Genomic DNA, 17,604 nt, shown 5'->3' with positions numbered 1-17,604 from the left:
CACATCTAAACATACATCTGTGCACAAACATGTACTTACATAAACATATACAAACACACAAATCTGTGCACACATATGAACATGTACAGGTAAGACAGATGGACAGACAGAAAGGCACACACACACACACACACACACACACACACACAAACTCAGTGACAGGAAATGACTCTGTGCAGGCACAGGGGCTGGGTCTGGCAAGCCATATGGATTTTTGAGAGTTTCCCACTGTCGGGTTGTGCTGGCAGCACTGGGCAATAAGAACACAGGCTGTGGGGAGGGCAGGAGGAATGAAAATCACTGAAGTCAGCCGCATTTACATTTCCTTCTTAACAGCTGCTTCTCAGGCTGGTTATTTGGTACAGGACTTATGTAGAACCAGGGGCCATTGAGACAGCTGCCCGTCAGCTGTTTGAATGCACTTGTGATTAAAACAGGAGAGGATTCAGAATCGGAGACGGCAGTGAACTGTTGCTTAAATTCTGGTTGAGGTTCTTAAATCCTTGGGAGATTCTTCTATTACAGGGAAAGTAAGTGGAGAAAAGCAAAGGGAAAGGTGAAGTGTTTGTGCATGCTCGTGCACTGCAGTGTGACAGTGAATGGTCAGAGACAGGCCACTCACTGAATGGTAGCATTTTTGTTTCATTTGACATTCACGCTAAGTGTGAATTAAAAAGTTCTACCAAAATTGTCCAGAACATTGGGCATTCAGCAATACCAGAGGAGATATTAAATGTACCTTACGTAAATAATTGTATCAGTTTTAAAAAGTACGACTTGAGACGGTGCAAAGGTTCAGGGTAGCTAGGTCTGTGCTATTATAAGGAACCACCAGGTTCTGCTGTGCTTCACAGTGTCTGTGAGGTTTTCTGACATTTGGCAATGTAAGTAGCTCTGCTCCCCAGGGCTTGTGTGCAAAACCTGGGTTAGGATTTCTAAATCCATTAGCTCCACTCTTAACACTCTTAATCTCAGATTCATACTCTCTCTCTCTCTCTCTCTCTCTCTCTCTCTCTCTCTCTCTCTCTCTCTCTCTCTCTCTCTTTTTCTCTCCTTGAACTCAGAGATCTACTTACTTCTGCCTTCCGAGTGCTGGGACTAAATGCCTACTACCATACCTGGCTAAAATGGATATCTTAAGTTAGTAAATCTCGGTGAAAACCCAAATAACCTCATGAAGTCACCTGTCTCCCCTGTGTTCTTTCTATACAAGACATAAGATGATCTAAGGAAGCTACTTTCTCCTTCTTCTGAATCCTCAAAATGAAGTTCTTTTGATTTGCCACAAGACTACCTTGTGACAGGAATAAAGACCATAAGAGATTTCATTAAAAATAGTAAAAGCAGTGTTTCTCTCTAAAGGTTTGGATTGGAGTAAAAATAAAGAACAGAGAAGTCATGAAAGTAAAACCAGATTCCAGGCCCACAAACATTAAATAATTCCAACTAAGGGATGCCAATTGTTAACCACCATGACCGGCTCCTTCCATCAAAAGCTGCTGGGTCCCCTAAACCCATCGGCCATACATACATCGCACCTCTGTCTGGCATAAACTTCAGGGATGGACATAACCAATCAACCTCCTCTAACAAAAAGGAGACAGATTAGTCATCACCCTATGCCCAAACGAACCAGGTCTCAATACGATATTATTTTTAGTTAAAATAAATGGTAAGAAGAGTGAAACAGTGAGGCTGATGTTGATGGGCTCCAGTTGGCTCCCAGGAAGCCTTTCCCAAAGCTCCACCACACTGCAGATCCTCTTTCTGCCATAGCTCTGCTTTGCATTCAAGCCCAGTTGCCTTCAAGTGTGGAGGTTGGATTTGGCAGGATCTCAATCACAGGGCTTCAGAGACTGCTCTGAAACAGCTGCTTTCTTAAGCTGTGCCATCTCCTGGGCCAGCTTACCTGGCTGAGATTGGGATCCAAGGAGAACACACGCAGGCCTGTGCCCTTCTGTCGTGTTGACAGCCCACCCTGCTTAGATTCATGTACGCTTTGGATTCCAAGAACAGCCCAGTCACACTACCACATCTTCTGGTTCTCTCTGCGTCCACAGACTCTAAGTGTTGGAGTAAAGCCTGCTGTCCTGTTGTGGGTGAGGGACGAGAGGCATGATTTCTACAGTTTTAGGAGCTGCCTAGGAATGAACTCTCAGAAGCACTAACAAGAGTGGGAAGCCCCCCTCTGGGCCTTCGCCGCTGTGTAAGTGGGCGCTGAGAGCCCATCAGTACAGCCCCATTCTGAGAGACTAACCCTTGATTTTACACTCGATTCTCAGACAAACAGGGCTGAGGGTTTTTGTGGGTTTGGCTAGAGTATTCAAAGTATTTATGTTTTTTTGTAGAGAAAATACAAACTTCTGATTTGCGGAGTTTGGTTTGGCACTCGGTCATGAGTTTGCTTGTGTTCATGGTATTTAGGGAGGTGGGAATATTTTTCTCCTGGGAGTCTAGGTTCCACTAGGGCTAAAATGGGATGGTCTTTTGCATATGTCTGAGATTTTCTTTTCCCCCTGGTCACACTTGCAGCAGACTTCTTGTTAGTTCCCAGGGTGAGTGTAGACTGGGGGTGCTGGGAAAATTGGGATGTGAGGAGGAGACACAGTTACTGTGGCTCTGTGGAAGAAAGTAAGAGACAAGGATGTTTGTGAGGGCTTCGTGTCTCTGGATTTTTCCTTTGCCTCACAGCTAGGCTAGGTGACTGCTAGGAGGGAGAAAAATCATTTTCCTGGAGTGGAACTGGTTCAAGATATCATCCCAGTGCTACTTGGATTGGTTTGGTCAATGGTGCCTGTATTGAAAAACTCTCGGACTGGAGAGATGGCTTAGCGGTTAAGAGCACTGACTGTTCTTCCAGAGGTCCTGAGTTCAATTCCCAGCAACCACATGGTGGCTCACAACCATCTGTAATGGGATCTGATGTCCTCTTCTGGTGTGTCTGAAGAGAGCAAGAGTTATACTCATACATAAAATAAAAAAACAAATCTTGGAAAAATAACTTAAAAACAACCAGAAAAACAAAAACAAAAACAAAACATCCCCTCTCATTTGTTTTGATGGCTCTAAGTTTTCTGAGCTACTGAAGCAAGATGGCATCTAGTGAGTTTCTCTCTCTTTTCATTTTGGAAAGAACAGAATCAATTCATACATATTCAAAAGTGTTCCTAAACTCCTTAGCTTTGCATCTTAGTGAATATCTGTCTGTCTGTTTGTCTGCCTGCCTCTACTTTATTGGCCCATAGCTCTTTACAGTATCAACCTCAAGGTAAATAAGTGTTGTTTGGTGCCAATCTAACTCATTTCTGTGTGCCTTTGGCAGGGGCTATGTGTGTGATGTCATTCCTATTTAGAAGGTGCATAGGGCCAGTCTTTGTTGTTCACTTAAAGTTTTTGTTGTCTGTAAATTAAACACCTAGGCAGGAATTAGAAAGTCCTTATAGTCTAATAGTAACCATAAATAGTAAGGAATTACTTTTTATAGCTCAGGAATCTGGATCCTATATCATTATTGTTTTAAATTATTATCATATACTAAGAAAATTCTGCTTATTGATGGATTGATTAACTGTGTACTTACTATGCAGAACGCACTGTGTCAGGAATTTTTCTAACAAAAATCCTCTTAATAAGTCTATTATATTACTCCCAGAAGTGAGGAAGCTTAGCTTAATTAATTTGCTGGATGTTACTTGGTGAGCAAAGACTGAAGCCAGGACATACTGAAGGAGGCTAGCTCAGACTAACAGCCCTTACATCTTCCTTCCCTTCCCTACCATCTATGAAGTGGAACACATCATTCTCAGATCCTTGGATGAGAGTCTAAGACAAAAGGTCCCCACTAACCATGCAGCTGGTTGTTGGCCTTCCCTGGAGGTTTGTGTAGGAAAGAAAGGCAAGAGAGTGTTTACCATCTTAAAAGGTGAAGTTTTGTTCTATAGCACAGTAGGGTAATAATAGTTGACAACAATTATGTATTTCAAAGTATCTAGAAGAGAGGATTTTGGATGGCCCTGGCACAAAGAAATGGTGACTGCCTCCAATTGGATACACCAATTGTCCTGGTTTGAAAATTATACATCATATAGATGTATTAAAATATCACAGAGTATCCCATAAATTATGCTGATACTGCACAGCAACAGTAGAGGGAGAGGAAATGAGGACACGGCCAGGAAATGAAACTTAATGACTGGGTGAGAACCGTGTTTCCAGATGTTTGTTTTCCTCACCGAGTGTCATTCCAAATGACACGGATAAAAATGCAAGAGCAAGTTCCCTCACTCAGTGTAATTAATTAATTTAAGACATAGGCCTATTCTTATAGAGAAACCAAGTAATGGAGGCTCTTAAAACACATTGTTTGAAAAACACAAAGTAAGATTCAGTGGTCTTCCCTGACTACAAGCATTGGTACAGTCTCTGAGTAGCCCTCTGAGGAGCCTCCTTCACATGTCACTGTCCCACGTTTCATCTCATACCACCTGTACAGGCTCTTCTGATTCTCAAACAGGCCAACATGGCCACCGGGATATTGCACCTGCAATTTTCTTTGCCTCTAGTGTCTTTCCCTCATATATTTACACAGTTTTTCTCACTCATTTCTTTTCCGCAATTTAGCACACTGCCTGAGAGAGGTCCCTGAGGCCTCAGCTCAAACATCACTCAGGCCTCTGCCCACATCCACATATGCACACATGCTCTCACTCAGAACTCCAAACTCTCCACACATTCTGCACGGACAAATCAGTAGAGAAAAAAGTCAGAGGGGCTCGAAGCCTTCACCTTCTAGCATAGTATAGCTGAATAGATCCTGGGATCTTTAAAGTATGATCATCCCCTTCTGTCCAGTAGCACGAAAAGGTCTCCAGTTCAGGGGAACGACACTTGGTGAATCGAGGCTTTCCAGAGGAACCTGCAGGATAAGGAGAGAAGGCATACATGGAATCAGGAGGGTCATGTGACATTCCCATGAAACACACTGTTGAAGTATGTAAAGCAGGAACTACAGAGATAAAGCCAGTCTCTCTGGGAGGTGATGCTAACATTTGGAGAAGCTGTCTTCCTGGCTCACCATCTCACCATCTATTCCTTGCTATTGTCAGTCATCAATTCTGAAGCCAAACAGTCATGGCTTCATTTCCTGTATTATTCCTTAGGGCCTGTTTAAGTGGGAAGGATATGGGGGCAGGTAGTTCATTTGAAGGGCATGTGTAGGACTAGAAGTGTGATAACAGGTAGAGAGCAGAAAGGTCCTAAGGAATAATGCTTCAACCTAAAGGTGGTATTGTTTAACATCTATATATAGCATCCCAGAAAAGAATGTTGCAATTCAAAAGAGAGGTCAACCTTTGTCCCCTAGATTAACTCCCACAAATGAATGTTGGAACTGAAGATGTCTCATGTTCTGAAGAAACTTTAGAATTAATGCTGCTCGTACTCAGAGATCTTGACAGAGCATTGGTTCTCATCTGCATTTCTTCTTTGGAGGCTTTGTACATATACATACATAAGAGTGTGTTCAGTATCATGTATGCATGTGTGTGCATGTGTGTGTGTGTGTGTGTGTGTGTGTGTGTGTGTGTGTAGGCCAGAGGTTGCCTTCCTTTCTGGTTCTTAACTCATGTTTTAGATAGGGTCTCTCTCTGAGTAAGGAGCTTGCCATTCAGGTAGGTTGACTGACCAGTAAGTCCTGGGAATCCGCTTGTCTGCCTCCCAGCCCCAGGATTAAATATATGTACCACAGGTCTGAGTTTTATTTGTATGCTGGGGATCCAAACTCTAAACTTCATGTCTCATGCTTTAACTAGTTGGCCATCTCCTCAGATCGCAAAGTTTTCATTTTAAACACGGAGGTTCTAAGATATGACCTTGGGAGAGAGATGGAGGACAAGTTGAGGCAGGGGCAGGAGGAGCTAGAGGCCTGGAGGGCTACACTGTACACGTGCATGGGTATTTTAAAAGGAGTAAAAAGAGAAACAAAAGACAAGGGTTCCAAGCATGTAACACATGAAATGTTGAGGAATTTGAAAGCTGGAATTGAGCTCAGGCTTCCTCTCTGTTGGCTATCTTTCTTAATTTTAGAAAGTGCTAGACTTGTTGCTGGGGGAGAGAAGGCGTCAACACTCTTAACCAGCTATGATCTCTATGAACCTCCACACCTGTTAGGCAAGACGGACCCACTGTTGTGATATTGGCATGACAGTCAGGAAGTGATCAGATGCCCTCTAGGTTTGAGACTCACTTTATGGGAACGAATTCATACCCAATCAAAATCCTATGACCGAGGATGGCTTAGGCCTTTCTATTGTAGCTAAACTGATATGCTGCCAAGTTACCTTCTGAATATTTGTGTTTATGCCCATAGAGTAATGTTACTCTTAGCTTTAATCTTAAACTTCTTTTTGCAATGGATAGTAGTGAATGCCAAGACTTATGACCGCTTCTGGTGCTGAGAGTGAATGGTAGTTGACTGCCAAACCCTGAATAGGACATTTATAGAATCATTAGGGGATAATGTGGAAGAGGGGGCAGAAAGAATTTAAAGCCAGAAGATAGAATGGATGAACAATGTTATCTTCTGGGCATGACATAGTCATTGACATTATCATCTTCCAGTAGATGAAGTTTCCACCACTGAACCTGCACAAAACTGGGCCTGCCATCAGTCATCCTGGACCACAGAGGGACTCATGAGGTCCTACCCTATCCTATCCCTCAGGAACTATTAACTACTGTTAGATTCGGAGGGAAGGGCAGTCATAATCTTCAGCTATGTACTTATGAGTCAGCCCACCAGGATCTGATAAATATTTCTAAACCATGGTCACACAGATGGCCTTGGTAAAACTCAACAGATCACAAAACGAAAACAGATTCTTACAGGAATGTGAGAAAGGCACTTGTAAGGCAGAGCAGAGTTGACAGGGGCTAGGATAGGATAGAAGAGAGTGGGCAGGGGATGAGCATAATAAGAATGCATTATGTACATATGTGCTGGATAGTTTTATGTCAACTTGTCGCAAGCTAGAGTTATCTGAAAGGAGAGAACTTCAATTAAGAAAATAATTCCATAAGGCCAGGCTGTAAGGTATTTGTTTAATTAGCAGTTGATGGGGGAGAGTCCATGGGTGGGGCTTTCCCTGGGCTGGTGGTCCTGGTTTTGATTTGTAAGCTTGCTGAGCAATCTAGTAAGTGGCACCCCTCCATGGCCTCTGTATCAGCTCCTGCCTTCTGCCCTGTTGAGTTCCTGTTTTGCTTTCCTTTGATGATGAACAGTGATATAGAAATATAAGTTACATCCTTTCCAAGTTGCTTTGGTCATGGTATTTCTTTATAGCAATAGTAACCCTAACTAAGACAATATTTATGAAATTGTCAAAGAGCAAATATAATTAAAATAAAGAAAAATAAAATATAATTAAAATAAAATAAAAGACATTGCCTAATATGTCTTTTCTCAGAGAAAATTATAAAAGAATAATCACTGATTTCTGCTAAGTTTATTTTCTGGTCAATTAGGATAAAGCTCATTCTAGCTAATATAATTAAATAATTAATATCTAAAGTAAGAGGTTATGGCATAATTGGAGCCCTCAGTCAGGGATGTGAACTAGTGTAGCCATTGTGGAAAACCGGTTTTGTGGCTTTTCAAAAAATAAATACAAGGTTGGACATAGTGATACATAGTTGTAATCCCAACGCTTGGGAGACTGAAGAATGATGTGAGTTTGAGGCTAGCCATCACTGTGTAATGAGTCTCTATCTTAAGGCTATATATAGATTTACTATATGACCTAGTAATACTGCTCCTAGATATATTATGTTCAAAAATCGGAAAACACATTCATACAAAAATAGGTACAAGAATGCCCATAGGGTAATGGCATATAACAGCGTCAAGAGTGGGAACAACCCAAATGTCTATCAACTGATGAGTGAAAAAGGAATCCATGGTATGGTCACATAGATAATGTTACTAAGTGACATAAAGGAATAAAATAATGATATATGGTACAACAACATAGATGAAGCCTTTGTGAAAGGATTCAGGCACAGAAGATTATATAACTAGTAAGTGTTAAAAATACTCAAATTCATAGACAAAAGATGAATGGTTACTAGTGAGTGAGGCAAGTGGGGAATTGGGGCTGACTGCTCAGAGGGTATAAGATTCTTTGATGAAGTAGTGGAAAGAGTCCAGAATTAGAAAGCAATGTTGGTTACACAAAGCTCAGCATGAAGTAAAATCTATTCTTCTTAAGAAAATACCGATTTAAACATTCTCTCTGCATTTATAAGATAAAAAATAATTCTACATTAAGAATATTAACAATTATGAAAACTGTTGATAATTTATCAAAAACACTTTTACGGGGACTTTTTGCCTTTCCTCAGAGTATGTGCTCTTCTTGGATGAAATTTAGCAAGAAGATTGTCATTTTGGTATTTTAAATTTGTAAGCAAATTTAAATTCCTTTATATTTTATTCCACTTTGACACGGAAATATTTTTTCCCTCACACTGAAAATGGCAGATCTATCAGGAAGACCCACCTCACATATCGATGCATTGCAAAGATTTAAGTTTTAAAGTTCAGTCCTCAGGTATCACTTGAGCTTTTGACAACCATGTCAATTCTTCTGCTTTAGTAAAACTTCACCACGCCATTCATTCACCTCTCTGCAGGTATCACTCTCCATTGGAGCTTGCTAAATGCTTCAAAAGCTGGTGACTTCGATTTTCTTACTTCTCATGTGATATTTCCAAGAAAATTTCAAGACTTGTAAATAAGTTTTATGTTATCGTCCCATTCTTAGCTCTACTTTTTTGTTTGTTTGTTTAAAGGCTCATACATTCCTAAATTTGACTAATGTTGGTAGCAAAGAAAGTACCTGTTTTGCTCTGAATCTGACTGTTTCTCATTTTAATACCAAAGTGTGTAAATTATATAGTCCAAGTCCCCTGTGTGAATATATCGAGTATGTCGCCAACTTGACAACTGTGGCATTTACTTTGATTATGAGATCGAACAGCTTCTTCTTATGGCACCTGATGTGTTGCTATGATATCTTATCATCTGTTTGTAAAGTCAGTCTGTTGAAATAGCCAGCAAAAATACAGTTATTTTCCTAAAAATCATATTCAAAATATGTAATGCAGTAAGTTAAAGCAAAGTTCACTAACTATAACTTGAAATTCCTTGGTATCTTCTATTGGATAGTCACCTTTGTAATTCTAAAGCCATTACTATTAATTTGGGCCTCCACTGTCCTGGGATCAGAATTCTATATTTCACTGCACAATGCCCCCCTCAAAAAACCCAACGAAACAAACAAACGAACAAACAAACAAACAAAAAAAACCCACTGCTTGATCCTTTGGCTATATGAAAAACTCCTCAGTGGGATTTAGCTGAAGCAATTCTACATGGGGCTATCAGGTCCTTTGAAATTCAAATTCCTGGTAAAGAATCCACAGACAGAAATAATACTTCACCTCTGAATTTATTGAAGAATGAAAACAAATATTGATGTTGATGTTCCATCCATTAAAATTCTATTTAGTTGGTAATTTATGGGTCAATGATTTGTTTGTGTACTGGACTTTTAAATGTTCCCCAGTGGCTTTCATAAGTAGCATTTGATGGTTAATTTAGGAACACTAGGTCACATCACAATTTTCTTTCTGAGAGTCAGCAGGCATTCTGTTTGCTACCTTTCATTGGAGGGTCTTGTCTTGATGTCACATGTTAAGTTGTTAGACAGGAACAGCAGGAGAAAGAAGTGTTAGAATGTTACAGTGCAAGCCTGATAGTAAAGCCTGCTCTCCTGAGAGACACAGCAAGAATACAACAAATACAGAGGCTAATGCCAGCAGCAAACCACTGAACTGAGAACAGGACCCCCGTTGAAGGAATCAGAGAAAGAACTGGAAGAGCTTGAAGGGGCTCGAGACCCCATATGAACAACAATGCCAAGCAACCAGAGCTTCCAGGGACTAAGCCACTACCTAAAAGACTATATGGACTGACCCTGGACTCTGACCTCATAGGTAGCAATGAATATCCTAGTAAGAGCACCAGTGGAAGGGGAAGCCCTGGGTCCTGCTAAGACTGAACATGATTGTTGGGGGGAGAGCGGCAATGGGGGGAGGATGGGGAGGGGAACACCCATAAAGAAGGGGAGGGGGAGGGATTAGGGGGATGTTGGCCCGTAAACTGGGAAAGGGATAACACTCGAAATGTAAATAAGAAATACTCAAGTTAAAAAAAAATAAAATAAAAAAAATAAATTAAAAAAAAAAAAGATAGTACCTTTGGCTAAAATCAAGTTGATGTCACTGAAAACTTGGAATCTGAAGTCAGAGGAAGCCTTATTGCCAGAGGAAAGTAGTGGCCAAATGAGTTCTGACTCTGTCATTTTGTTGAGGACATTAATTCTGAATGACAATATATCAGAAATCATTTCAAACCTTGCTTGGAGAGGCTGTAGTCCTCTATGGGAACCCAAAGGGCAGAAGTATCACTAGGTCTGGCTGTCATGTGATGGGAACTCCCTCATGGCTCATCTTTCTCTTTTAAAAAAAATATTGAAAATAGATTCTTTTCTCATACAATAGATTCCAACTACGGGTTTCCCTCCCTCTACTCCTCCTGGATCCCCCTCATCTTCCTTCTGCCTCAGATCCACTCCCCCTCCATTTCCTCTTCAGAAAAGAGCAGGCCTCCAAGAGACAACAGCAAAACAGGACAAAACAAGATGACAATAAGACAAGGCAAAAAGCCCTCATATCAAGACTAGACAAGGCAACCCAATAGGAGGAAAAGAGTCCCAAGAACAGGCAAAATAGTCAGAGATAAAGTTCCAAATACAAGAAGCACACTTTTGTAATGAGCACATGTGATGTTTATGTCAGCGCAATTTACTATCACCTGGAAAGGGTCTTGTTTTTTTAAATTTTTTATTATATATTTCTTTACTTACATTTCAAAGGTTATTTCCCTTCCCGGTTTCCTGTCCATAAGCCCCCATTCCCTCCCGTCCCTCTCCCCATATGGGTATTCCCTCTATACATCCCCCTTATTGCACTTCCCCATACTCCCCTGCACTGGGAGTCCAACCTTGGCAAGACCAAGGATTTTCCCTTCCACTGGTGCCCCAATAAGGCTGTTTTCTGCTACATATGCAGTTGGACTGGGTCAGTCCATGTATAGTCGGAAAATGTCTTATTAAGGACTGTCTACATTAGCTTGGTCTGTAGGCATGTTTGTTGGGGACTATCCTGATTATGCTAATTGAAGTGGGAAGATTTGCTCACTGTGAGTGACACCTAGTTAGGAGAGCCTGAATCTGTAAGACTGAAGGAAGATAGTAAAAAGAATGTGGGTATGCACATATTGTCTCTCTGCTCTTGACTGTGGATGTGACTGACTGCGTCAAGCTCTTGTGGCTTAGCTTCCCTATAATGTTGGACTGTGACTAGGATTTATGAGGTAAAATAAACCTGTTCTTTCTCATGTTGCTACTGTTAGGGCATTTTATCACAGCAACAAAAAAATAAGTAAAACAACACACTAAAAGTTTTTGGTTTTAGAGTTGGGCTCCATTCATTCATTTGTGCATTGCTCAACAATTGCTGATAGTTGATTAGCCAGTAGATCAATAATCTTTACTACCTTAAGTAGTATATTTAGTCCAAGAACCATAACAAACCAGATAGAGTATTTTACATAAAGTTGTTGGGCAAAATTCCTAAGAGGGAAAAACATGAGTTACTGTTTCAGAGTAATTTCTGCCCTGCATATATTCTCTTGCTATGTGGAATTACTATCACTATATTCTTGATTTCTTCTGTATATATTCATATTTTAAAATTTGTTTATGTGCACAGCACAATTCTATTGTATAAAAAGAACAACCAACATGGCGAATACAATGATACATATCATATAGTTAGATATGTCCTCTAAGTCATAAGAAGAAAACATTTTTCTTTTAATCCTTAAAGATGGATTTCTAAGAACACCGTGAATTGCCATTCTCTTATGTGTGTACCACTAATATTATTTTTAACATACTGAGGTATATATTGGTGCCACATGTAGCTAGGAGACACCTCATTGTCAGTCAAGAGTTCTCAAATAAGGTTGTTCCCTTCCCACTAGACATTTGGCAATGACTGGAGACATTGTTGGTCATCAAGTCTTGGTAGAGAGGTGATGCTGGCATCTATTAGAAATGTGAACAATGCACAGGACAGTGGACATGGCAAACAGAAGTCTGGACTAAGGTCACTCCTGCCTCGTTCCAAATAAACTACAGCATAAGAGTACATACAGAATACTTTTCTAAAATTCATATATATATATATATATATATATGGTGAAATAACACACAAATAACCATAACGTCAATCTCTTCTACTCCACAACTTATCTAAACATTTTCTGTTGTTGTGCTCAACAACGAAAAATGTTTTGCATTTTCAAGTCCATGGGATAGTCTGTGGTAATTCATGTCAGATATTCAATGTTTCAGTTAATTCAGAAGCATTTATGAAGCCTGGCTGGCACTCTTAAGTTGCACTAGGAAACATGAAAATAATATTGCATCTGAATTTTGCTTCTGAAAAGTTAAGGGGCTGCAGATAAAATAATGTATGCACATATGCAGAAGTATCTAAGTCTATAAAGGTAGGTAAAAGACAATGATTGCTTTAGTAAATTAGAGAAAGCAATGGTTACTAAGAGCTGAAGGTCAGTGTAACCAAGGATAGAGGAAGGTTTCAATGAGGAGGAAGGATGGAGTAAACAGCTCTGCTAGTGTCCTGAGATGAACAATAAGCAAGAGAAGTTTACTAAGCAAACATCAACAGTAGGTGGCATGTCAGCGTTAGGTTTGTTTACCCAAGTATCTACTCGATGAAGGTCATCATTCGAGCATCATCTTTGACCATCTGTCTCTGCATATCAAGACTGAAACTCATGGACTAGCTTTCACTGTAGCAGAAGGTGCCATGCAAACCTGAGAATGATGGTGGCAACCAGCAATCCTACCTAGCTGTGACCCTCATGAGCCACATCATTGACCCGTGTGGGACAATAATCCTAAAGGTGCAGTAGTGACACACATCTTGGTGGTAACCAACAGCTCTCTCTTGAATTTAAGACCCACTCAACAAGAGGGAAACCATGCTTGATACTGGAATTCTCACTGCTAATGGAGTCATAGTTGGAGGAGAATCTACAACTTCTTCTTTACTAAACCAGCACAATCCCTAACAATAATTTATAAACATTTGTCCTTATATACACAGATAAATGTAATCTTTTACTCCTCATCAAGGAAGTGCCAATGTGCAACAGGTGAAGACCACTTCAGAAAACCACAACCAATGAAAATACAATTGTAGATTCCAAGCTCAGTAAATAAATCTACAAAATACCTCCACACCCAAGACTCAGAGAACATTGCAGAGGAGGGGTTGGGAATAATGTAAGATCCAGAGGATCACAACACTTTTTGTGAGATTGTGTCTTCTAGGAATATCAAAAAATATACCCACACTGTTTTACCAATATGACTACTTAAACATCAACTGAACAATGGCGTGCCAAAGTAGATGGGGGGAGGGTCCATGAGACCTCAACCCTACACAAAGAACCATAGGTAACTGAAGAAATCTTGGAATGAGAAGTGACTTTCCCCAGAGAAGAGCACATCAATTGGCTATCTAATGCCAAATAGTCAGCCATAAGTAACATTATACAGACCGAACATGTTATATTTAGACATGCATATGTGTATATATGTGCATACATACACATGCATATGTATATAAATGCATATATGCATGCAATAGTGAATAATTGAAAAAGAGGTCATGAATTTGGAGAATGAAGAGGGATCTATGGGAGAGTTTGGAAGAAGGAAACAGAACGGAGAAATACTGTAAAAGAAAACAAAAGAAAAAAGATTGAGACTCATGGATCGGGAACCTGCATGCTAACTCTCTCCAATTGGACTAAGTTCTGGCAGTGATATTATTATCACTTGGAATATTAAAAACTAAGCCTTGGAGGACCAATTTAATTAGATTGGGGTGATGTCTGAGCATTGTTGAAATGCTCCAGGTGATTGAGATGAGTTGATGACCACTGAATAGAACAATGAGTTTCTATATTACATTAGCACAACGATGAGTTACTCAAGTGTTTGTAATGAAAGGCCTTTCAAATACTGAGCCTTAGGGACAAACACGCCAAATAGGGGTTGCATTAGCAAGGTGAGGTAGCACGCACTGAATCCTGGGGAAGCAGGGATTCCATGCAATGAGGATGCAAAACTGCTTCTGTAGCTCTCAGAGGATGGCAGCATACTCAACACGACTCTCCACTGTCCATGATTGGTTTGGTGTCTCTCAAGTAGGTCAGGCCTTAACTTCAGCTTGCATGGAACGCAAATGGGAGCTCACAGCTATTGATGTTTGGTGCTAAGAGTTCAGCTGTATAAGTTGTGGAGTCATGGAAGTTGGTGTTAGATTCTTGGGTGCAGATCCTAGGAGCGAGGTTGACTCCCGGGCTCCGGCTCTGTGTCAGTCTGGAGAGAAGAGCCAGGGTAGCTTTGGCAGAGTTACAACTGCCCACAGAGCACACTAATAATATAACCGTGGAAAGATAAGCTTGGAGTCCAGTGGGATTTGAGACTGAGTCTCAATTGTACAACTTGCTAGCAGAATTACAGGACCAATTCTCTAGAGTCACCGAGAAGTGAGTTACACTGAGTACTTGACTTTGTTTAGATTTTGGCAAATAACTGCTACCAGGATCAAGGAGAGCAACACACCATTTCTAGGGCATTAGTAGATCCAGTTACCTCTGGGGATTGACTTTTAAGGAAAAACAGCAAAACTTCACCTGATCTTAATCTAAAAATACTTCACAATTAAAATATGAACCATTGGCAAGGTGAAATTCTTCATCGCTAACCACAATGGAAGACTTTTTCTTTTCTATCTACTTGTCTAGTCAGGATTTCTATGTTAAATGTCTAGAATCCAAGAGAACTTTTTACACCTCTGCACTTTCAATATTTTAGACTAGGTAATCTGTGTTCTCAATGCCTTCTTGTGCATTTGAAATATTTGACATCATTCCTACTCTCTGCCCACTAGATGCATGACTGCCATATCTCTCCACATTTCCAGAATTTACATCTTGGGCAACAGAGTCACATTTGGTCATAATAGCTTCTGAATGGAAATGTATCAGAATTACAATACTGTTCTGATTACTTTGAGTAATAGAAAAATATTTTTGTGTGTAGTATGTGTATGGTTGTGTGTGTGTGTGTGTGTGTGTATGTATGTGTGTGTGTAGTGTGAACATTTTATGATGTGTGGGTATGGAAATCAGAGGACAAGCTTGGATGCTGGTTCTCCCCTTCTGCCTTCTCTGAGACACGTTTCTTTGTTCTTCATCATTGCCTGTACCTAGAGAGATGACCCACGAGCGTCTGGAGTATTAGAGATGTGTGCTGTTGCATCGTGGGCTCTGGAAGTCTGAACTGAGTTCTCATGCTTTCATGACAAGGGCTTTACCAACTGAGCCATCTCTTCAGTCCCCTCCCCCTGCTTGGTATACAAGCAGAACATTTACAAAAGCAATGTATACACTTATTTTAGGAGAGATTAGGTTCCTACTGTGTGCTACACTCCTAGCATGTGCTTTGCCATTTCATATACATGCTTGTGTGTAAAATGCTGTGTGTTAGTGTTGCGATCCTCATTTATAGCTAAGGGGCTGCTTCTGAGAGGTCAGAAAATTTCTAGGCAAAACACAGATGCAGTAAATAGTACGGCTGGGACATGAAAATGCTATTTTTCTCACTTCAAAGCTTTTCTTCCTTTATGGTATGCTGCAGGATTTTTTCTCTTTGGCATTAAAAAAGTTCAAAGAGTTTTAGGCATCTATGAGCTGCTGGATAGCGGCAGAGACCAGAGCCTAGAGACAACGTGCTGTGGCCTCAATCTGAAAAGGTCTTATATTTGACCTTTCACTCTTATGTATGTGAGATAAATGGGGAAGACAGCGCCATTATGAGAAACATATGCATTGCCTCCAGGATGTGCCAGATGTTTTTCACAGAAATGAGAAACTAAGGATGTCCCAGACTCAGAAAATCTTCCGACTGACAGAGAGAATAAAACTCAGGAGGCAACCCCAAAATGAAACATTGTAGTGTATCCTGAAAACACTATGTAGAGTTGTTCAAATAAGGGGATGCAACATTCTAAGCTAGCTTGGGAAATGGGTTATTTACAAGAGTCCAGTTCTAAATGTCCATGAGAGGCCAGGAGGCTGGGGACATATATATGATTAGCCTATATATTGGTGGACAACAGTCCAGTGACAGCTCTCAAGAACACATGAAATGAAATCATGGCCTGTATTTGGTTCTTCTTTTTCCAAGTCAGAAGCTCTGCTCACTTCTAGCTATACCCATAGAAAAGACATTCATTACAGGCACAGAACTGTCTTCTGGGGCATGATTTGGGCTTATTTAGAGTCAGAGATTCTTAGAGCTTGAAGCTAGCCGGACCTGCCATTACCACATGCAGAAAAAGATTCTGTCTAAAGAAAGACCGAACTGCCGGTGATCCTGTGGTTAGTGCGGGGTATCTGTTCTACCGCCTCCATGAAGTGTAAATCGTGATTTCCGGTCGGAGATAACCTCTTGAATGTTGCTCTTCTACACTTACGATGTACCTAAGAGTTGCAAAGCCTACTTAATATCCAAGGGTACCACTTGTAGGCTTGGCTTGCTCCTGAGCCCCTAGACTGTATGACAGAAAGCTATGATGATTTTCGGATCATGGCAATAAATTGGAAACTTATGAGAAACCCAAAAATTATTATTATTCGGAATTATTCGGAGTAGTAATGTTCCAGCATCGGATGCATTCAAATTCCACATGTCACTACCCACTTCAGTACACTAGGGGGCAGCAAATAGGTATTTAGGTACACAGGCAATAGTCTGGCAGACTGGAAACAAAATGAAACTAAGTCTTTGGATCTAATGCAAGGGCATTAATCTCTTGATGCGCTCGAACATGCATGCCAAAGCCAGCGCTCTTCTCAAAAGCTCTCTTTTCCAAGGTTGCCCCTTAAAAACTGTTAGTGGTGGACAGCTACAGGGTGAAGAGCTTGGAGCTGTGCAGCGGCTCTTTCCTGGAGAGGCACGGCAATATACTATGTGTTTCAAGAATGATTTTCCTGGTTGTAGGACGGAGAGTAAAACAATCAGGGACAGGAATGGGCAGACGTGAAGAGACGGGTTGAGGGAGCATGTTGCAGGATGTGCTCAGAATCACAGGGCAGTAAAAAGGTGTCAGCGAAGACTGGCTGTGAATCCTAGCAACAGAGATATTTGAAATTAAGTAAAATTAATATCTGCCCATCTACCCATAGGGACCCAAAAGACTATCTAGTGCCTCAGCTGGTTATGTCAGGTGATCCATTAAGGGATAGAAAGAAAATCTATTTTACGTGCTATTTGTCTCCAAAAAAAGTGAAGAAAGTTTTCTACTATTGCGGATCAG

At 40.6% G+C, this 17,604-nt stretch overlaps 1 protein-coding gene across 1 annotated transcript in view; it reads right to left on the bottom strand.

Annotated features, from left to right (window-relative positions):
• Nucleotides 1–17,604, bottom strand: part of Ghr (growth hormone receptor) — a 230,531-nt gene that overhangs the window by 23,320 nt on the left and 189,607 nt on the right. Inside the window, exon 4 of the mRNA XM_032898830.1 lies at nt 4,786–4,915. Coding sequence (XP_032754721.1) covers nt 4,786–4,915 — 130 coding nt within the window. The remainder of the gene's footprint in view (nt 1–4,785; nt 4,916–17,604) is intronic.

The sequence above is a fragment of the Rattus rattus genome, chromosome 3, assembly GCF_011064425.1.
Source record: "Rattus rattus isolate New Zealand chromosome 3, Rrattus_CSIRO_v1, whole genome shotgun sequence".
NCBI classification, from domain to species: domain Eukaryota; kingdom Metazoa; phylum Chordata; class Mammalia; order Rodentia; family Muridae; genus Rattus; species Rattus rattus.
Note: the sequence above shows the minus strand (reverse complement) of the source record. Positions and strands in the feature narration are given on the sequence as shown.